At 42.6% G+C, this 23355-nt stretch overlaps 1 protein-coding gene across 2 annotated transcripts in view; it reads right to left on the bottom strand.

Moving 5' to 3' along the window:
- LOC130368151 (disintegrin and metalloproteinase domain-containing protein 9-like) overlaps positions 1 to 23355 on the bottom strand; it is a 49591-nt gene that overhangs the window by 1153 nt on the left and 25083 nt on the right. For both annotated transcript variants that reach the window (XM_056571511.1, XM_056571510.1), the window contains 8 exons: positions 22585 to 22765; positions 16765 to 16857; positions 13695 to 13890; positions 10558 to 10663; positions 6288 to 6465; positions 2814 to 2894; positions 2150 to 2261; positions 668 to 803 (listed from right to left, as the gene is read on the bottom strand). In XM_056571511.1, coding sequence (XP_056427486.1) covers positions 668 to 803; positions 2150 to 2261; positions 2814 to 2894; positions 6288 to 6465; positions 10558 to 10663; positions 13695 to 13890; positions 16765 to 16857; positions 22585 to 22765 — 1083 coding nt within the window. The remainder of the gene's footprint in view (positions 1 to 667; positions 804 to 2149; positions 2262 to 2813; positions 2895 to 6287; positions 6466 to 10557; positions 10664 to 13694; positions 13891 to 16764; positions 16858 to 22584; positions 22766 to 23355) is intronic.

The raw sequence follows: 23355 nt of genomic DNA, 5'->3' as shown, positions 1-23355 counted from the left end.
GGGCATGCTGGGAGTTGTAGTTTTGGAACATCTGGAGGTGCATAGGTTGAAGACCACTGGTATAGGAGGTAGTACTTACGTGTCCCCGCCGCTCCGGACCAGTCACCGCTCGTCACCGCTGCCCTGGATGTCGCTCCATCGCTGTCGCTGCGTCCCCGGGGTGTCCCTGTCGCTCCAGAACGTCTCTGCTGCCCGGTATCCTCGCTCTCCGTCACCGCCATCACGTCGCTGCGCACGCCGCTCCTATTGGATGACGAGACGGCGTTCGCAACGATGTGATGATGACGAAGGAGAGCGCCGGCCATGCAGGGGATCCCGGAACGGAGCAGACACCGAGGAGGCAGGTAAGGTCCCTCCTGGTGTCCTGTAAGCTGTTCGGGATGCCGCGATTTCACTGCGGCGGTCCCGAACAGCCCAACTGAACAGCCGGGTTAGTGTTATTTTCGCTTCAGACACGGCAGTCAGCTTTGATCGCCGCGTCTGAAGGGTTAATACAGGGCATCACCACGATCGGTGATGTCCTGTATTAGCCGTCGGTCCCGGCCGTTGACGGCCGCAGGGACCGCCACGATAGGACAGATATTTGCCATATAAGTGCGTCTTATACGGCAAAAAATATGGTACCTAATCATGTGAAGCCAGATAAAAAAAATTTAATTAAACTTACGTGTTTGTAAACTTTTGGAATATATTTGTTTTCCAGAGGATGACCATTAAAAGAGGCAGTATAAATAGAAAGAATATTAAGAGCCATATCCTTAAAGATATGGCCTCCATACTGGAACATTGGCCATTGTCTTCTCCTGCATAAAATATAAAAAGATATGTTTCTTGTTGGTAGAATGGCTACTATATTGTTTAAAAATAGTTACACATAAAAGCATAGTCTACAAGCATCATAAAAAGCAAAGGTAGTCAAAGAATGTTCTGCATCTACTTTCTTTCCTCAATTATAACTTTCAGTATGATTAGAAAGAGTGAGAAGTTGTAACAAGCCAGAGTCAAAATGTGGTTTATTCACTCAAGGTCAATGCAAAACCTCAACCTTATACTGTACTATACAGTACTTTTAAGGGGAATTTCAAATTGAAATAGTATAGTATTGTATAGGGGATAAGTATGAGATTATGGGTGGTCTGAACGCTGGAACCCCTCTTGTTATGAATAGGGGGTTAGTCGCAAATGCTTGCCAGTGCTCCAATTATTCTCTATGGAAGCTCTACAAGGTTGCTTAGCATTGTACTCTGCTATCTTAGGCAGCTCTATGGCCAATGAATAGAGCAGCGGCATATGTTTTGCTGTTCTAGTCATATTTGTAATATACATTGGTTAAGAAAAATGTATATTTTTGGGTACTGTAAATAAATGCAGTCTTGTCCCTGCAGATATTGCCTTTGTGTATAGGAAGTGTGCCGGGACAAGCGGGGCTCTGTACACTGAGGACAAGCAGGGCTCTGTGCACTGAGGACAAGTAGGGCTCTGTGTGCTGAGGACAAGCAGGGATATATACACTGAGGACAAGAAGGGCTCAGTACACTAAGGACAAGCAGGGCTCTGTACACTGAGGACAAGCAGGGCTCTGTACACTGAGGACAAGCAGGGCTCTGTAGACTGAGGACAAGCAGGGCTATGTGCACTGAGGACAAGCAGGGCTCTGTACACTGAGGACAAGCCGGGCTCTGTACACTGAGGACAAGCAGGGCTCTGTAGACTGAGGACAAGCAGGGCTCTGTAGACTGAGGACAAGCAGGGCTCTGTACACTGAGGCTCTGTGACACACTCGCCACTTGCACAGCAAGCTCATTGACAACCAGAGAGCCTACACAGAGCCCTGCTTGTCGTCAGTACACAGAGCCCTGCTTATCAAGCCCACATGTCCTGTATTTTGTCTCTGCACAGAAACACACAGGCAATAGCTGCAAAGACAGCATTTTTTTTCAACATAAAAAGAAAATAATAATGTATAAATAATAATATAAATAATAATTTATATTACAAATGTACATATAATTTTATTATCTACATTATATAAAAAGTTTTTGAAAATGACAGGTACGCTGGTGCAGACAGGACCAGCACCAGTTGAAGAGTAAGCTGGGAGCATTTTTTTTTTTAATCTCCTGACTGGTACACTTAAAAAAGCACTGACCAGAATCATCGGTGATTGATTTTGAATCGATTATTCCAAAATCACCAGTCCTACTGCAAAATGGTGGATTCCAGCCGGCATTACAATGGCACTGGTGTTTATTGTTGCAAACCTCAAAGAGAAAAAATGGGACAACCAATAATAAATCAGCCATACATTTTCATTTTTAGACAGTAATTTTAAAATCAGAGCTTTTGATATCAGACATAGTAAAGAATCAGCTGGTTACCCCCGGGTCTATGCCATATCTTCTTTTAAGTGGTATTCTGTATCTGAATTTAAATGGTACTCTTTTTGTCACCCTCCTGGTAAAAATCCCTAAGTGTAATGACATGCAAACCCCATTCAGATATTCCTATAAATGGATTTGATGCCATGCTCCAGAGCAATCACGCTGTCCATTACACTCTTGGAGAAGGCCAGTTCCCTTTTCTCTTGTTTGTAATTTTGGGGGAAAGAAGTGTCATGGAAATATCGTTGGTTCACTCTCCTCTGGTCCCCATAGTAGTAAATACTACATGTTTGGCATATATATATATGTCCTTGAGCAAATAAAGGTGCTTTTTACTTTTGTTAGCAGGCAGCTATAACACTTCTGTTATCATTAGCATCACATAGTATCATGGGTACATTAATAGCTATGGCAGATTTGCTATATACTTACCCCATGGCCATAACAAGTTGTTTCCTGCTTACAAGCTGCATCTGACCTTGAGTGGTTGGTGCATTTTTTATTGATGCATATCTATAAATAAAATAAATAAAAAAGAAAGATTTATGGTAATGTTCAAGTAGACAGAAAAGAAAAAAAAATCATTTCATAGAAAACCAATCTAAATAAACTATAATTTTACAGTTCAGCGGTTCCTAATTCACCCAATAGAAAAAGTTCCTATTTCGGGTAAAAAAAAAAAAAAAGTAATGTTTTGTATAAATGGATAATTGCTAAATAAAAATAGAAAAAAATAAAATTTTTTATAAAATTTATATTATTAAGGGGAAACTCCTGCAAGTCCCCAATGTGAATGTCTGAGCGGCAATGTGACATAGAGCCCCAACACCAGGAAGAAGACCGGGGCCAAGGCGTAATTAGTTATATTGCCACGTCACGGCCACCTGTAAGTAGTGGGTCTCTAGCATCCCTAGCATAAAATGGTGCAGCACTGAGTTGCAACCACCACCGCCCAACACCAGTGCCCACAGGGGGAATGACCCAACTGGCAGAGCAGCCCCAATGCCACTCAAACTACGGGGCAGCAACATATGCAGGGGCAGCAACATATGCCAACCAGCACTGCACCAGGGGTAACTGATGTAAAAAGCTCACTCACCATGTGCTCCCAGTATGAGACTGGGAGGCTGCCAGGAGGAGTAGGGCCCTAATGCAGCTTCCTACCCCTAAGCCTGGGCTGAGGGGGAGGGGAAGAGTGCAGACCAAGCAAAAAACAAAACAAAAAGGGGATAGAAAACACAATGTGAATTCAACTTGAGAAAAAACAGACATGGTCGCACATCCACAACATGCACCTTGATCTAATGCTTCTCAGCAAAATTTGTTAAACTAACAGTTTGCTAGTTTATTTTATGATCATGTAGTGCAAGCCCACTAGCCACGTCACGGCCACCTGTAAGTAGTGGGTCTCTAGCATGCCTAGCATAAAATGGCGCAGCACTGAGTGGTAACTACCATTGCCCCAACACCAGTGCCCACAGGTGGAGCGACCCAACTGGCAGAGCAGCCCCAATGCCACTCAAACCAGTCCCTGGGCCACGCCAACCCTCATACACAGTGGCGGGGCAGCAATGGACACCAAACAGCACCACACCAGGGGGAACAGGAAGCTGCATTAGGGCACTATTCCTGCTGGCAGCCTTCCAGTCTCATACTGGGAGCACATGGTGAGTGAGCTTTTTACATCTGTTCCCCCTGGTGCAGTGCTGTTTGGCGTCCGTTGCTGCCCCGGCGCTGTGTCTGTTGGGTGGCGCGGCCCAAGGACTGGTTTGAGTCGTTGACTCTGCCAGTTGAGTCGTTCCCCCTGTGGGCACTGGTGTTGGGCGGTGGTGGTTTCCACTCAGTGCTGTACCATTTTATGTTAGGGATGCTAGGGACCCACTACTTACAGGTGGCCTTGACTTGACGTACGCTTGCACTTCATGATCATAAAGTACACTAACGACCTGTTAGTTTAATAAATGTTGCTGAGAAGCATTAGATCAAGGTGCATGTTGTGGATGTGCGACCATGTCTGTTTTTTTCTCAAGTTGAATTCACAAGATCAAATTATGTAGCAATCAATCCAATAACTAAGTCCAATAATATTATATTTGTGCATGATATTAATATACATAGTGTGTATGGGCATGCTAAAAATATATAGTGATATTCTGTGGCACATCACAATATATTACCAATCATGTGAAAAATGCAGTGAATATACTGTAAGTAATAGGCAGAATGTGTTAGCAATAATAGTTACTGATCAGAAGGAGCAGGAAGATGCTCAACAACCTCGATGTATGGCCATAACATAAACCAATCAACATGGTGCACCTGGAGTCCGTGCCTCAACCAGCAAGCATCCTACGGGTTGTTTTTGTGCATGCACATAAAGGTCAATGAAAGTAGTTGTTTTGCAATTCAACTGTTTTAGTTATAGGTCACATTGAGGTGAAAATATTTTATTTAAACTTGGTATATGTTTGTATATATGTCAAATATATAAAAAATATAGTACAGTTTAGGGATGTCCCAATACTGGCAATCTCCGCAGCCTTAGGTACATCTGATTGGGTTACTCTAGAGCTGTGGAGATTGCCTGGGAGTTCAAAACATCCTGCTGCCAAACAGACATGAAAAAGTATGATATAACTGGCCGGCAGGCAGGTGCAGGGAATAGTCAGTGAAGAGCAGCTGCAGAGAGGACGAGCAGCCTATCACTGCTGGAGCTTCAGGAGACTAGGAAACCTAGGAGGCACCCGCAGTCTCCTGAAGAGCTTCAATAAGGCTGCCTTACCAGACAGATATTCCAACTGTGTATTGCATGCCACCCAGCTTTTCCAGTCTCCTAAAGAGCTCCAATATGGCTTATTTAGCAAATATATATATATATATATATATATATATATATATATATGTATATATATATATATATATATATATTTCTAGAAGTAAAAGTACCGTATTTTTTGCCCTATAGGACGCACCAGCATATAAGACGCACCCAATTTTAAAGGTGCAAAATCTATAAAAAAAAGATTCTGAACCCAACAGTGATCTTCAACCTGCGGACCTCCAGATGTTGCAAAACTACAACTCCCAGCATGTCCGGGCATGCTGGGAGTTGTAGTTTTGCAACATCTGGAGGTCCGGAGGTTGAAGACCACTGGATAGAAGGTAATACTCACGTGTCCCCGCCGCTCCGTACCAGTCACCGCTGCCCTGGATGTCGCTCCATCGCTGTCGCTGCGTCCCCGTGGTGTCCCCTACGCTCCGGACGTCTTCTTCCCCGGGATCCACGCTCTCCGTCGCCGTCATCACGTCGCCGTCATCACGTCGCTATGCCCGCCGCTCCTATTGGATGACGGGAAGGCGTGCGCGACGACGTGATGACATCGAAGGAGAGTGCCGGCCATGAAGGGGATCCCTGCATGGAGCAGACACCGAGGAGGCAGGTAAGGTCCCTCCCGGTGTCCTGTAAGCTGTTTGGGACGCCGCAATTTCACCGCGGCGGTCCCGAACAGCCCGACCGAGCAGCCGGGTTTGTGTCACCTTCCCTTCAGACGCGGCAGTCAGCTTTGATCGCCGCGTCTGAAGGGTTAATACAGGGCATCACCGCGATCCGTGATGTCCTGTATTAGCCGCGGCTCCTGGCCGTGGATGGCCGCAGGGACCCCACGATAGGTGTGTATTCGCCGTATAAGACGCACCAACTTTTCCCCCCCAGTTTTGGGGAAGAAAAAGTGCGTCTTATACGGCTAAAAATACGGTAGGTAATTCAATCAGCACAATTCTGCATTTACATTATTTTATCTGAAATGTATCAGCTCTTAAAATGACTCTACATTGTGTAGGCAACATATACTAATTATCTGTTTATTTTATGACATTGTGAATTCATATACTTATAACAACTAATACCTTATTTTCACCACACTTTGTACCATCTTTCACCCAAAGAGGATCAATAAAATGATCAGTTGAAAAGTCTCCCGAAACACAGACATGATGTTTAAATGTATAGTAGGATATGGCCATGTCTGGGCTGAAATGTTCTTCTCCATCTAAAATGCAATGAAGTTTTCCACACAATACATCTCTGCAGATACAAAAGAAACAGACATGTCTTTTTTAACAACCTGATGATGTCACTGAACATTATTATTGATTATTATTATTATACAGATTTTCACAGACAAAAAAAAGGTTCTAGCTCAGGAACACATTGGACGCCAAGAAGATATTGCACAATAATAAATACAATCTGGTTTCTACTACAATTATTAAAGAGTACCTGTCATCAAACCCTATTTTCTAAACTAACTCACATTATATTCTTTAACTACTCCTAACACTCCTCCTGCCCTTAAAAATGTTTTCCAATCTTTAAAGAGTACCTGTCATCATCTAAACTTTCCCTGATCCCCCTTCCCATCTGTCCCCTTCTCTAACTATGCCTATCCCTGTGTTTATTGAGGTTTAAAACACTGTGGAAATACCTTTTTTCATCCCTCTTCATTAGCTCAGGAACACTGTCTTTCTGAGGGGTGGAAGGAGGCGGGTCCCGGCAGGCATGATGTCACATGAAGCCTGGCTGGAACTCTGCTTCTGCCAGTCTTCCTGTATGCTGCTTTCCCTCTGCAGCAGTGTTTCCCAACCAGGGCACCTCCAGCTGTTGCAAAACTACAACTCCCAGCATGCCCAGACAGCCAACAGCTGTCCAGACATGCTGGGAGTTGTAGTTTTGCAACAGCTGGAAGCACCCTGGTTGGGAAACACTGCTCTGCAGTGTGCATACAGACTAAGTACAGGGGAGGGACGGCAGCCTCTGTCTCTCTCTCTCCTGTGTCTATCTGCACTAAAAAGTCAATGCTGAGAACCAGGGGCGGTGGGAGCAATTACAGAGGCAGTAATTAAGATGAATGTCAGGGGGGGGGGCTCAGAGCAGGGAGTGCAGTGAGATAATACAATGTATAAGATAACGTGTGGTGAGGGGCAGGGAGAACACAGAGCAGGGGGGAGGGGGAGGTGACTGGCCTCTGTTATATGAGAGGCATGTGCAGGCTTGTAGCTCACAGGCTGGGAGTGAGTCCTGAGCTGAGAGTACTGAACTTCCGGTGGAAGGACCAGAGCCCTTCAGCATTAGTCCTAAAAGCTGTACACTTACTATGAAAAGCATAGGAAGCTGCTTGCAGACCAGGCATAGAAGAGTGACCCCTAGTGGCCAAAAGTATAAAATGAAAAAACTGGTATAAATATTAATATTTTTTAATGAAGATATATTACAATATCTCTTCATTAATGATTATGAACAACATATTAAAAGTTTTTGTTGATGACAGGTGCTCTTTAACCCCTTAAGGACTCAGCCCATTTTGGCCTTAAGGACTCAGACAATTTAATTTTTACGTTTTCATTTTTTCCTCCTCGCCTTCTAAAAATCATAACTCTTTTATATTTTCATCCACAGACTAGTATGAGGGCTTGTTTTTTGCGCGACCAGTTGTCCTTTGTAATGAAATCACTCATTATATCATAAAATGTATGGCGCAACCAAAAAACACTATTTTTGTGGGGAAATTAAAACTAAAAACGCAATTTTGCTAATTTTGGAAGGTTTTTTTTTCACGCCGTACAATTTATGGTAAAAGTGACGTGTGTTCTTTATTCTGAGGGTCAATACGATTAAAATGATACCCATTATTATATACTTTTATATTATTGTTGCGCTTAAAAAAAATCACAAACTTTTTAACCAAATTAGTACGTTTATAATCCCTTTATTTTGATGACCTCTAACTTTTATTTTTCCGTATAAGCGGCGGTATGGGGGCTCATTTTTTGCGCCATGATCTGTAATTTTTTTTTCTACCACATTTGCATATAAAAAACTTTTAATACATTTTTTATATTTTTTTTTTAATAAAATGTATTAAAAAAGTAGGAATTTTGGACTTTTTTTATTTTTTTTCGTTCACGCCGTTCACCGTACGGGATCATTAACATTTTATTTTAATAGTTCGGACATTTACGCACGCGGCGATAAATGTTTTTTACGCTTTTTGGGGGTAAAATAGGAAAAAACGGACGTTTTACTTTTTTATTGGGGGAGGGGATTTTTCACTTTTTTTTTACTTTTACTTTTACATTTTTTTAAATTTTTTTTTACACTTGAATAGTCCCCATAGGGGACTATTCATAGCAATACCATGATTGCTAATACTGATCTGTTCTATGTATAGGACATAGAACAGATCAGTATTATCGGTCATCTCCTGCTCTGGTCTGCTCGATCACAGACCAGAGCAGGAGACGCCGGGAGCCGCACGGAGGAAGGAGAGGGGACCTCCGTGCGGCGTTATGAATGATCGGATCCCCGCAGCAGCGCTGCGGGCGATCCGATCGTTCATTTAAATCGCGAACCGCCGCAGATGCCGGGATCTGTATTGATCCCGTCACCTGAGGGGTTAATGGCGGATGCCCGCGAGATCGCGGGCGTCGGCCATTGCCGGCGGGTCCCTGGCTGCGATCAGCAGCCGGGATCAGCCGCGCATGACACGGGCATCGCTCCGATGCCCGCGGTTATGCTTAGGACGTAAATGTACGTCTTGGTGCGTTAAGTACCACCTCACCAGGACGTACATTTACGTCCTGCGTCCTTAAGGGGTTAAAGGGGTACTTCCGTGGAAAACTTTTTTTTTTTTTTTTAAATCAACTGGTGCCAGAAAGTTAAACAGATTTGAAAATCACTTCTATTAAAAAATCTTAATCCTTCCAGTACTTTTTAGGGGCTGTATTCTTTAGAGAAATCCAAAAAGAAAATTAATTTCCTCTGATGTCATGACCACAGTGCTCTCTGCTGACCTCTGCTGTCCATTTTAGGAACTGTCCAGAGCAGCATATGTTTGCTATGGGGAATTTTTCCTGCTCTGGACAGTTCCTAAAATGGACAGCAGAGGTCAGCAGAGAGCACTGTGGTCATGACATCAGAGGAAATGCATTTCTTTTTTGGATTTCTCTTTAGTATACAGCCCCTAAACACTACTGGAAGGATTAAGATTTTTTAATAGAAGTGATTTAATTTCTGGCACCAGTTGATTTAAAAAAAAAAGTTGTCCATAGGTGTACCCCTTTAAAAAGCTCTGTATCATACCTTTCCCCTTGCTCACATTGTGTGACCTCCCAGCAGGAGAAAGTGGGCATTCCCCAGCAGGCGCGACATCACTGAAGCCTTCGAGAGCTGTGTCCCATACGCACTTCCAGGCCAGGAGGAGGCCAAACCAACTGTTTGACTAGCGTCAGGGAACAGGACAGAGCCACCTGGTGGCCATTTTTTCAATCACATTAAAAACCTATAAAAATTGAGAATTTTAAAAGCAAATAGCAAAGTGTCTTATAATAACATAGGGACACTATATTAAATGTTTAGTTTGGTGACAAGTACTCTTTAAAGGCCCACACTGGTTGTTTATTGACTTCATTGAGTGGCATTTTGCCTGTGCCATTTCAGCGACTATGCACCATATTCATAGAAGTATTCTCCTTAGGGCGGAGCACCGCTTCCAAGTGGCCTTTTTGACTCTCCATGCTCCAGAAGTGGTGTTCCTCCCTACGGAGAATACTTATCCCATTTTCCTAGTCTCAGGCCTTTCACCAGCCAAGCCAGAACACCCTGCTCTGTACTGACAAGTGGCAATTACGCTGAAACAGCTGTCTGCAGATGGGTCCTCTTCCCTTCTGGGGAGATTTCTGGCTTGGCATACAATGCCAATTCGTTTTCGAGACTCCATAAAGCTGATTTTAGGGAATGCAACCTGTGAAGGTTGTGTGATGAGCTGATTTGCATTTTCCGTATATATATATATATATATATATATATATATATATATATATATTTATGCCCAAATATTTTCTTCTTCAAGTTCATCACTCCCATGTTACTATACCTTGTACTCCAGATTTTAACTTGATATGCCCTACTTAGACATTAACTTTATAATTACATGGCATGCCATCAATGGTTTTGTAAACATTTTATAAGCCCATGCACTGCTTGCTCCTCTCTCTAAGAAGGGTGAGTAGTGTCAAGCAGAAACAAACAGGCACAGTTGTCTCAGCACCTGGACCATGACAGATCTTTTTGTTAAAAGCATAATTGCCCTGTATGGAGTTACAAATAGTTATCACTTACTGTGGCTGACAACTTCCATAAAATCCTTTGACTCCTCCACAATTTCCAAATCTATCTCCTATGACATTTAGCTTCTGGTAGCATTCCAAGTCAGCATTTCTTGAAGCTGAGAAACAACAATAGTTTTATAGGAGTTTTCAATTAATATTAACTGGGGACAAGTTGGCTATATACATAGAAGCATAGCTTAAGGTAGTACATAGGGTTCTGTTGCACCTTGGGCTTGGTATCTAGAAGGTCCCTCTGCCAACTCCAGGACCCTGGTAGGTGGTGGCCCTGTTAGAAAGTTTATATTGCAGCCCAGGAACTACACATTATATCTTTGAATGTACAAGGCAATCTTTCCTCCACACTTATGTTGAAAACCAATTTACCAATCTGTCTGAGACAAAAAATGTCTGCTTTGCCCCTAACAACCATTTACAGCTCAGCTTTCATTTCTCTAATTTGTCTGGCAAAAAGAAAACTGAGCTGACCGTTTTAATATCTCGTTTTTAATATCTATGTTTTGTAGCACATATTTTTTATTTTATGTAACTTAGCAGCAAATGTTAATGAACAAGTGCATGCCAAAAGGACACTTTTGGCATATACTTGTGTCCTCAGAACTTAGATACATCACAATTACAGTAAACATTTGGACAGTGTTTGTGTTATTGTGGTGTCCCAGCACCGAAGGCTGTCCTGTGGGCTGCGGATCTCCTCGGGCATGCCTGTTGTGCCCACTGTGAAAATGTTTACTATGTATTATGTTCAAGCACTTTATTGCATTCATTATATACACTGTGTATTTGGTTATTTACTGTGCCTTTAATATGGAAAAATGCAGTGATAATAAGGGGACCCTGTCAGCCCAATGGGAACTCCTAAATTGGTCAGTATATAGTGTAGGGGGGTTAAGCCCTAATGGTGATAGTAAGTGGACCTTGTTAGAACCTTAATCAGCGTGGGATATCTTCCAGTCTCAAATCTAAAGTCTATATCAATCAAGTCGGTGAAAAACAACATAAGCCCCAGCAAGGCAACAGGGCTCCTAAGGGTTACACTGCATCCCTTCTACTCTGCTCCGTACTGTTTGTAATACCATCTGCACCTGCTCAGTAAAAGACAGTTATCCGTAACCCGACGTCAATGTGTTTCTTACTCCCCGTGTCTGGCCCAGGAGAAGCTGTCTCCACCTCGGACCGTGTATAGGCCAACGGTGCCCTGGCTTCACGTAGTGATAGGAATTCCTTGCATGCCAATGTCACCACAATATCTTTAGAATAATGTACTAGGAAACCATTGGTTGATGATTGTTTGAGGCAGATGTAACCACCATGAAACAATATCTGAAGCTCACAACTATTCACATTGACTGGCTAGTTTGTATCATTTCTGCAAAGCTCATACAGTGTATACATAACTTTAGAATGTAAGAAAAATATTAATGGCAATAAACAACATATCCAATGCACATTCAATTGTCATGTTTCAGGATAGGATTGTTAAAATGGTAAGAGATGGTAAAATATTTATTATAGATAAATTAGGAAATTATGTGGAAATAAGACAATGTATAATCCAAATGTTTTGACAATAGACAACGCTCAACTTTATTAAATGTGGACTATGTAGAGTAATGAAGGCCTTATAACAATGCAACAGCTTGTTTACTGAAGATGCCCCACTAAGAGAAGAAAAACCTAACTTACCAATAAATTGTCAATTAAAAGCGAACAAGGAAAATGTTTTAAACAATACAACATCTCAAATACTATTTCCTCTCTCTATAAGTTAGGAGATGTATCATTCTTTTCAAACGTATGGCTTTTATATGACAATTTTTTTTAACTTACTTTTGCTTACATGCGTCCTATTTATCAAATAGTCGCATGACCTTGATAAATAAATCACACGTAAGCAAAAGCCGGGAAACCCGTTAACAAAAGTATTTTTTAAAGCAGAAAAGTTTTCCCTTATGTTAATAGCCGAAGTTCTTTATTTACCCTTTATTACCAGTAGCTCTGCCAGAGAGTGACGGGGAGGGGGGGGGGGCGTGCTGCATCGGGTGACACCCTGACTGGCCGGTCTGGCACTAAATAGCTGCACTCCAACTATCCCACAACAACCCATCCACCCTCCTCAGAAATTAAAAACATACTATGCCGCACCATGAATATCCGTACTCTGGAGGCTTTTTTGTTTAATTTTGAGCCCGCATTTTGTGACGTTGGTGGGCGGAGTCTTGCGTCGCTGCAAAAAGGCCAGAGTTTACTTCAGGAAGGAAGACAGCGCAGCACCCACAGGCACATAAACAATAATGAAGCCACAAAAAAAAAAAAATGGCTCGGTATGTTACCCACCCTAAAATGTGCATGAAGCTGTATTACTATGGATGTTTCTTTTTTTAAGTAAAAATTTTAGTGCCACATATGGGTTATTTACGTAGTCTGTAAAAATTCTAACACAATTATTTTGTGCCTTATTCTATTTTAACACAATATTAATTTTAAAATTTAGTGGGTGCGCCAGCATGTACGTGTCCTAAAATTAACAAGATGTGCAGTGTGTATTTTCAACCTTAAAATTAATAGTTCTTAGTTATATATATTTCATTTTTTCTATAATTAACAATAACATTAATATAGTATCTTTGTTTCATGTGGAGAACTAGAACAGTGTTAAAGTGGGTGTTAATGTCCTTTTCTGCAGACATATGCTTTCTGTAAGCCAGGTTGGACCCGGAATACATATGCGACTTTTAAATGGAGATGCAACTTTTTTTCTTCATAAATAGCAACTATCGCATTTGATAAATACATGATCACTGCAGAGTAGAAAACATTTTTTTACTACGTGAGCAGATTTCAGAAATGTGCTTTGGAATAAGCAAAAATCTAAAAGTCGCAGCATGTATAGAAAAGTTGCACGCGCGCAAGTTTTTTACGCAAAAAAAATCTGCTGCGGGGCTTGATAAATCTCCTTCTTAGTTTTTGTTATAAATAGTTAAAAGTATTATTATGGGGTCCCAGTGACACCACAGAAAAGAAGATTATTAAGAAGATGTATGGATTGAATAATAGACACCCATCACCTTCTCAGAGTGAGAAAGTACATTAAATTTTCTTTTATATAACTGAACACGACATAGATACCTGGACCAAAGAACAGCACACATTGCGAATCAACATTCTGACAAATCCCATTGTAGCAAACACTTTTCTTGTCATTGCATTGGTTGCCATTTTGCTGAAAGTCGTCTTCTGGACAGTCTGCAATGGTTCCAGAGCAATACTCCGGTAAATCACATTCATCTTTTTTTGCTCTACATAGTGTCCCAGATGGAAGAAACTAAGTATACAAAGATAATCACATATAAAAGAAAAAACTGTACTGTGGTATTTTCTCTGTATGATGTGGTTGGTTACATGTATAATATAAATAAGAATTATTTGCTGGGAAAGTGGGAAACAAAAAATAATGATCTAATAAACATTTTAAGATAAGTTAAAGGGGTATTCCAGCCGATCCAAAGGATAGGGGATAAGATGTCTGATCGAGGGGGGCCGCCGCTGAGACCCCCGCGTTCTCCATGCAGTACCCACATTCTATGCGAAGCTGCTGCTGCAGTTTCGGAAACCTCTGTGTCGTCATTCCCCCTCCCATAGACATGAATGGAGAGGGCGTGGCGTGACATCACAAGGGGACGTGGCGTGACATCACGTCTTCAGCCCCGGAAACACAGAGGTTTCCGAGACTGGAGCAGCAGCCCAGCATAGAATGCGGGTGCTGCACTGAGATCGCAGGGGTCCCAGCAGTGGGCCCCCCGTGATCAGACATCGTATCCCCTATCTTTTGGATGGGGATAAGATTCCTTTGGCCGGTATACGCCTCACTCTTCTCACTTTTCTCCAATGTGGGTATACTGTGCATTGCTTGTATACTGGCTATTAGGTTTGTTATATTGCACTCTGGCACTTTAGCATATTTATTACTTCTTTTTACGGGGTGGGCCATTTATATGGATACACCTTAATAAAATGGGAATGGTTGGTAATATTAACTTCCTGTTTGTGGCACATTAGTATATGTGAGGGGGGAAACTTTTCAAGATGGGTGGTGACTATGGTGGCCATTTTGAAGTCGGCCATTTTGAATCCAACTTTTGTTTTTTCAATAGGAAGAGGGTCATGTGACACATCAAACTTATTGAGAATTTCACATGAACAATGATGTGCTTGGTTTTAATTACTTTATTCTTTCAGGAGTTATTTACAAGTTTCTGACCACTTATAAAATGTGTTCAATGTGCTGCCCATTGGTGTTGGATTGTCAATGCAACCCTCTTCTCCCACTCTTCACACACTGATAGCAACACCGCAGGGGAAATGCTAGCACAGGCTTCCAGTATCTGTAGTTTCAGGTGCTGCACATCTCGTATCTTCACAGCATAGGAAATTGCCTTCAGAAGACCCCAAAGATAAAAGTCTAAGGGGGTCAGATCGGGAGACCTTGGGGGCCATTCAACTGGCCCATGACGCCCAATCCACTTTCCAGGAAACTGTTCATCTAGGAATGCTCGGACCTGACACCCATAATGTGGTGGGGCACCATCTTGCTGGAAAAACCTAGGGAACATACCAGCTTCAGTGCATAAAGAGGGAAACACATCATCATGTAGCAATTTCGCACATCCAGTGGCCTTGAGGTTTCCATTGATGAGAATAGCCCCACTATCTTTGTTCCCCATATACCACACCATACCATAAATTTTTGTGTTCCAACAGACTTGGAGGGATCTATCCAATGTGGGTTAGTGTCAGACCAATAGCGGTGGTTTTGTTTGTTAACTTCATCATTCACATAAAAGTTTGCCTCATCACTGAACAAAATTTTCTGCGTAAACTGAGGGTCCTGTTCCAATTTTTGTTTTGCCCATTCTGCAAATTCAGTGCGCCGATCTGGATCTTCCTCATTGAGATGCTGCAGTAGCTGGAGTTTGTAAGGGTGCCATTTGTGAGTAGCTAATATCTGCCAAAGGGATGTTCGACTAATGCCACTCTCCAGTGACATGCGGCTCTTGCTACGCTGTGGGCTCTTGCTGAATGAAGCTAGGACAGCCACTGATGTTTCTTCATTAGTGACAGATTTCATGCATCCACATTTTGGCAAATCCAACACTGAACCAGTTTCACGAAACTTAGCAAGCAGTTTGCTAACTGTAGCATGGAAGATGGGTAGTCTGGTAGGGTGTCTTGCATTGAAATCTGCTGCAATGACCCGGTTTCTGCATTCACCAGACATCAACACAATTTCTATCCGCTCCTTACGTGTTAACCTCGACGACATGTCAATGGCTGTAAACAAAGAGAAACTTGTAAATAACTCATGAAAGAATAAAGTTACGTTAAAACCAAGCACCTCATTGTTTTTCTTGTGAAATTCCCAATAAGTTTGACGTGTCACATGACCCTCTTCCTATTGAAAAAACAAAAGTTGGATTCAAAATGGCCGACTTCAAAACGGCCACCATGGCCACCACCCATCTTGAAAAGTTTCTCCCCTTACATATATTAATGTGCCACAAACAAGAAGTTAATATCACCAACCATTCCCATTTTATTAAGGTGTATCCATATAAATGGCTCATCCTGTACTAGGGTACTTTCACACCACGTTTTCAGCCTCCGGCTGGGGGAGGGGAAAACCGTGTGCTCCCGTACCCCAGCCGGATCGGCGCTGAAATCCATTCACTTTAAAGAGCCAACAGGAGTCACCGTTTGACTCCGGTTGGCTCATTTCTGCCCCTTATCAGGTTTTGTGACCGGACCTAAAACCGTAGTATACTACAGTTTTAGGTCCGGTCAGAAAACCAGATATGAGTCGAAAATGAGCCGACCGGTGACTCCGGTTGGCTAATTAAAGTCAATGGATTTCAGCGCCAGTCCGGCTGCGGTACGGGTGCACACGGTTATCCTCTCCCCAGTTGTAGACTGAAAACGTGGTGTGAACGCAACCTTACAATGGTTGGTATACACTGTATGCTATGAGTGTTAGAGATCATACCCTCCTTTGTGCAATACTAGTATATGAGAGACCATGGTGATGCCTCTTTTTTGATGTATGAATTTCCTCTATTTTTGATTATTTTTTATTACTTTTGTTTATGTGTATCCATTTTTTTTCCTTTCTTTGGCTTATATTTTTAAGTCATGCATGTCCTACCTGGCATTTTGAGCAACAAGCTCCATGGGCACATATGGCCCCCGGCTTCAGAGTGCATGTCTTATAGTCACAGCAGGGGTCCTTTCTACATTCCTATTGAAAAACACAGCAGAGATTTTAAACTTATTACCCAGCATCTATATGAAATGGATTTCAGCTTTACTGAAAAGGAGAGGAATTGTGCACATTGGAAAATGAAGTCCCCTCCTGGAATTAGTGTAAACCAATGTGTAGGCAACTTCATATGAGAAAAGGGCAGAATAACCCTTAGGCCACTTGCACACTTAGCATATTTACCATCTGCATTACATCTGTAATTTGCAGACCATAATCCATTGCTATTGTTAATCTTTGAGGCTATATTTATGTGAGTGTAAAAAATGTGCATGTTTTAAAAACGCATTGCATCCATATTTTCAATTCTGGTGACATATTAAGGCTAAGTTTCCACATCGTTTTTTCTGTGCATTTTCCCCCCCAAAAAAAACAAAACTGCCCCAATGGTGTTTTTTCATTGAACAAACGCTGCTGCCAGATGTTAGCTGTAAATCAATGAGAAATCGCAAAATTATTTTTCTGTTTTTCAGTTTGGAGTTTTTTTGTTTTGTTTTTTATCCTTTTGGCGTTTTTTCACTCTTTTTTAGCTCCTTGGCGGTTTTGCAAAGTCGCAGCATGTTAAGCCTATGGCCTTTTTTTCCCTGAAATCGTGGCGTTTTTCTCCCATAGAAGTCCACTTTTCCCTTGACTTTCACAGTATGTAGGCCCACGACAGATTAGCAGGTAACAAATAGTACACCACTTAGAGATGTAGGTATGTGGCATGCACTTATGAGGGCAGTCAATTCAGACCAACGATTTGCGGCTTTTCCGGGTCAATCGGGTCTCTGGTGACCCGGAAAAAAAGGGTGAATGGGGCAGGAGTGAGGTGGCACAGGTGCCACCTCACGATCACATGATTGATTGGTCGGAACGAACGATCAATCACGACCCTGCTGGGCGGCGAACGGGGCGGCGAAGATGGCGTAGATCGGCGTCGGCAAGGGTCTCCTACCTTGCCCTGGTCCGGCAGGGGTCCCCTCGGGATTGGTGGCGGCGACAGGAGCAGCAGGATTGGCGGCAGCAACGGTGGCGGTCCCAGCGGAAGGATACAGCAGGAGGTGAGGCCTGATCACTCCCTGCTGTTGCTTAGCAACAAATCGCAGCATGCAAAGGCAAAGAGCATGCTGGGAGTTGTAGTTTTGCAACAGCTGGAGTTCCAAATACAACTCCCAGCATGCCCTTTGGTAGTCTGTGCATACTGAAGGTTGTAGTTTTGCAACAGCTGGAGGCACTTTTTTTCTATGAAAAAGTGTGCAGCCAGCTGTTGCAAAACTACAACTCCCAGCATGCAGAGACTACCAAAGGGCATGCTGGGAGTTGTAGCAGTGTGCTTCCAGCTGTTGCAAAACTACAACCCCCAGCATGCCCTTCGGCTGTCAATGCATGCTGATTGTTGCAGTTTTGCAACAGCTGGACACACATTGGTTGTGAAACTGAGTTTGTTAGCTAACTCAGTGTTTTGCAACCAGTGTGCCTCCAGCTGTTGCAAAAATACAACTTCAAGCATGCACTGAGAGACTGTACATGCTGGGAGTTCTAGTTTAGCAACAGCTGGAGGAACACTGGTTGCCAAACACTGAGTTAAGTAACAAACTCTGTGTTTTGCAACCAATGTGCCTACATTTGCAACAGCTGGAGGTTTGCCCCCCCCCCTTCCCCATGTGAATGTACAGGGTACATTCACACGGGCGGGTTTACAGCAAGTTCTGCTGCAAGTTTGAGATGCGGCAAATTTTCCGCCGCAGCTCAAACTCCCAGCGAGAAACTCATTGTAAACCTCCACCCATGTGAATGTACCCTAAAAACAGTACACTATCACATAATAAAGGGTAAAACACTACATATACACATACCCCTAGTCCCCCGCCCACTCCAATAAAAAAAAAACAAAAAAAAAACTATTGTACGGCATTGCTTCCAAAACGGAGCCTCCAGCTGTTGAAAAACAACAACTCACAGTATTGCCGACAGCCACTGACTGTCAAGGCATGCTGGGAATTTTGCAACAGCTGGAGACACCCTGTTTGGGAAACACTGCCGTAGGGTATTTTTGTGGCAGATTCAAATACCCTATTTAGTCCTCAAATGCGCATACCCTATTCAGTCCTCAAATGCGCTCTCTCACTTCGCAGCCCTGACTATTTCAAGGAAAGAGTTTAGGGCCACATATGGGGTATCTCCGTACTCGGGAGAAATTGCGTAACAAATTTTGGGGGCTTTTTCTCCAATTACCCCTTGCGAAAATGAAAAATTTGGGGTAAAACCAGCATTTCTGTGAAAAAAATCTAATTTTTCATTTTCACATCCAACTTTAGCGGAGATTTGTCAAGCACCTGTGGGGTGTTAAGGCTCACTGTACCACTTATTATGTTCCTTGAGGGGTGTAGTTTCCAAAATAGTATGCCATGTGTGTTTTTTTTTTTTTTTTTTTTGCTTTTCTGGCACCATAGGGGCTTCCTAAATGGGACATGCCCCCCCCACCCCCAACCCCAAAAAAACATTTCAGCAAAATTTGCTTTCCAAAAGCCAAATGTGACTCCTTCTCTTCTGAGCATTGTAGTGCGCCCGCAGTGCACTTAACGTCCACACATGGGGTATTTCCATACTCAGAAGAGATGGGGTTACAAATTTTGGGGGGCATTTTCTCCTATAACCCCTTGTAAAAATATAAAAGTTGGGGGAAAACCAGCATTTTTGTAAAAAAAATAAATAAAATTATTTACACATCCAACTTTAACGAAAAGTCGTCAAACACCTGTGGGGTGTTAAGGCTCACTGGACCCCTTGTCACGTGCCTTGAGGGGTGTAGTTTCCAAAATGGTATGCCATGTGGGATTTTCTGCTGTTCTGACACCATAGGGGCTTCCTAAATGTGACATGCCCCCCAAAAACCATTTCAGCAAAATTCACTCTCCAAAATGCCATTGTCACTCCTTCCCTTCTGAGCCCTCTACTGCGCCCGCCGAACAGTTGACATACACATATGAGGTATTTCCTTACTCGAGAGAAATTGGGTTACAAATTTTTGGGGGCTTTTTTTCCTTTTACCCCTTGTAAAATTTAAAAAACTGGGTCTACAAGGACATGCGAGTCTGAAAAATTAAGATTTTGAATTTTCTCCTTTACCTTGCTGCTATTCCTGTGAAACACCTAAAGGGTAAACACACTTTCTGAATGTCATTTGAATACTTGGAGGGGTGCAGTTTTTATAATGTGGTCATTTGTGGGGTATTTCTAATATGATGACCCCTCAAATCCACTTCGAAACTGAACTGGTCCCTGAAAAATTCAGATTGTGAAAGTTTTGTGAAAAATTGGAAAATTGCTGCTGAACTTTGAAGCCCTCTGATGTCTTCCAAAAGTAAAAACATGTCAACTTTATGATGCCAAAATAAAGTAGACATATTGTATTTGTGAATCAAAATATAATTTGTTTGTAATATTCATTTTCTTTACGAGCAGAGAGTTTCAAAATTAGAAAAATGCTAAATTTTCAAAATTTTCATGAAATTTGGGGATTTTTCACCAAGAAAGGATGCAAGTAACAACAAAAATTTACCACTGTGTTAAAGTAGAATATGTCACGAAAAAACTATCTCGGAATCAAAACAATCGGTAAAAGCATCCCAGAGTTATTAATGCGTAAAGTGACAGTGGTCAGAATTGCAAAAAAGGGCTCATTCCTTAGGGTGAAAAAGGGCTCAGTCCTTAAGGGGTTAATGGCTGCAGTAAAAATCCTTTTCAGTGAAAAAAATCACTGCTTTTTGTCCACGAGAATTCTGATGTGACTAGGAGGTGAAACACTGCTGGAATGAGCTTTTCTGTGTAACACACACATAGCGATGTCCTTTCTTTATGCAATGAATGACATGACAAGCCACAAAATGGCTGCTGAATATACAGGGCTGTGACATCACAGGGGTGACTGGCTGCTGATAGGCTGCATCCTGCATGTGATAAAGGGTCATCCCGCCTACTTTCCATCCCGCCTTGCCTTCCCGCCTTCCCAGCGTTCCTTGCCCCATGTTCTTACATGTGGATCCGCCGTTTTAGATGCCCTGAAGCCTGGACCGCAGTAAATGGAGTTCAATTAAGCTAATCGTGGCGATATTCGCATTTGTTGTGAATCTAATATTTCATGAAATTCGGAACGAATTTGGGTTCGTCAGCTTCAATTCGCTCATCTCTAAAAATAACCTAGTGGACTTCATTTAAAAAAGTGAAAATGTAGGTGTTAAAACACCACTGAATATACAGAGAGACACTTTCAGCAACACTTGACTGAAAGAAAGCTTCTGACTGGCATGGCTCGCATATTGAAGACCCGCTCATTCTATCTTTGTGGGCAATGCAACTATCTAGTGCTCTATAGTTTTAAAGGGGTTATACAGGAATAGAAAAACAGAGTTAACTTCTTCTAAAAACAGCGACACATCTGTCCTCAGGTTGTGTGTGCTATTACAGCATGGCTGTATTCTGAGCTGTAATACCACTTATAATTTAAAGGGGTACTCCGGTGCTTACACATCTTATCCCCTATACAAAGTATAGGGGATAAGATGCCTGATCGCGGGAGTCCCGCAGCTGGGGACCCCCGTGATCATGCACGCGGCACCCCGTTTGTAATCAGTCCCCGTAGCGTGTTCGCTCCGGGACTGATTACGGTCGACCGCAGGGCCGGCGGCGTGTGACGTCATGCCCCCGCCCCTGTGTGACGTCACGCACCGCCCCTCAATGCAAGCCTACGGGAGGGGGCGTGATAGCCGCGTGCATGATCACTGGCGTCCCCAGCTGCGGAACTCCCGCGATCAGGCATCTTATCCCCTATCCTTTGGATAGGGGATGAGATGTGTAAGCACCGGAGTACCCCTTTAAGGACAGGTGTGGTGCTTTTTTTTTTTTTTTTTTGAAGAATTCAGCTCTGTTTTTCTAATACTGGATAATCCCTTTTATATTATTTGGAAATCTTAAATTATGTTCACACAAAAGAAAGTCCCCATTCTACGAGCATCGGCAGAATATGACAGTCTCCACAGAAGGCAATGCATCCCCGAGCAGATTCCACCAAAATAATTGACGGAATCCAGATTTCCGCAGCAGATTTGTGCACAGTGCAGCAGAATCCCATTGAATATTTCCAGTACCTTGTAGAAAGTATGACAAGAAGAATGGAGGTAAATTGAGGGTACTACCTGGTGCCAGCAAGGTGTACCTTATAAAGAGACCAGTGAGTGTATATGTGACCTTTCCTTAAAGGGGTACCCCACCCCTAGACATCTTATTTCCTATCCAAAGGATAGGGGATAAGATGTCTTATCGCGGGGGTCCCGCCGCTGGGGACCCCCGCAATATAGCACACAGCACCCACCTGTTACTGCTCCGGAAGCGCTGGAGGGTCTGGGTCCCGACCACAGGGATGGAAGATCGTGATGTCACGACTCCGCCCCTGTGTGATGTCACGCCCCCCCCCCCCTCATTGCAAGTCTATGGAAGGGGGCGTGGCGGCTTTTGTGATGTCATCTGTGAGGATATTGGAAACTTATTATACATTAACAATTGTATCTGACATCTTTGACAAGAGATCTCCATTGTTCACAGCTCCATCCACACACTGCAGCACCAAATCCCCACCTCTGCCAATCCCCATATGCAGTTCCAAATACAATGAATGATTTATAATAAAATGACTTATATAAAAAGAAAAATTCAATGATTACTCACTACTTCGGTTCCACAGTCACACGACTCCATATTGTCCAAAATTCTATTTCCACACAATGAAGTATCTAGCAGAGACTTGGTATTAAGATGTGTCAAGAGGCAGGTGGCTCCGGTTTTTATAATAAAATTCCGGAATTCCTTTAAGCTGCAGTTGCTGAACGTTTTTGAATTGGAAGCTAGTCTGGACATGAGAAATAAATATGTATGAGAACTAGAATCATACAGAGATATAGTATTTACACCATAGTGGCAAAGCATAGGCAATAAAACCCCATAAAAAAAACACATCAGCACCCATGAAGGGGGATTTCAGCCCTTTTCAGTGCACTTTCATCAGAGACCTCCTCCCCATGCTCTCTATACACACGGATGCTCAGTTTGGCTGAGCGTTCATGTGTTCTCAATACAGATGAGCCACTGTCAGATACCTTTTTTCGACCATTGATAACAATAGAAATGAGAAAACCAAACAATGAAACAAACAATTAAAATTATTCAATCAACTGCAGTTTTAGTCGGCCACATTCTAGAGCGCACTATACAGTGGGGCAAAAAAGTATTTAGTCAGCCACCAATTGTGCAATTTCTCGAACTTAAAGGAAATCTGTCATCAGTATCACCCTCACTAACCTGTCATACAGGCTTGTAGTGCGGGTGATACTGATCAAAATGATACTTACAATGGCGGAGACTTATCAAAACCTGTACAGATGAAAACTTGCCTAGTTGCCCATAACAACTAATCAGATTGCTTCTTTCATTTGTAAGAAG

This window comes from Hyla sarda, chromosome 4 (assembly GCF_029499605.1).
Source record: "Hyla sarda isolate aHylSar1 chromosome 4, aHylSar1.hap1, whole genome shotgun sequence".
In the NCBI taxonomy this organism is placed as follows: domain Eukaryota; kingdom Metazoa; phylum Chordata; class Amphibia; order Anura; family Hylidae; genus Hyla; species Hyla sarda.
Note: the sequence above shows the minus strand (reverse complement) of the source record. Positions and strands in the feature narration are given on the sequence as shown.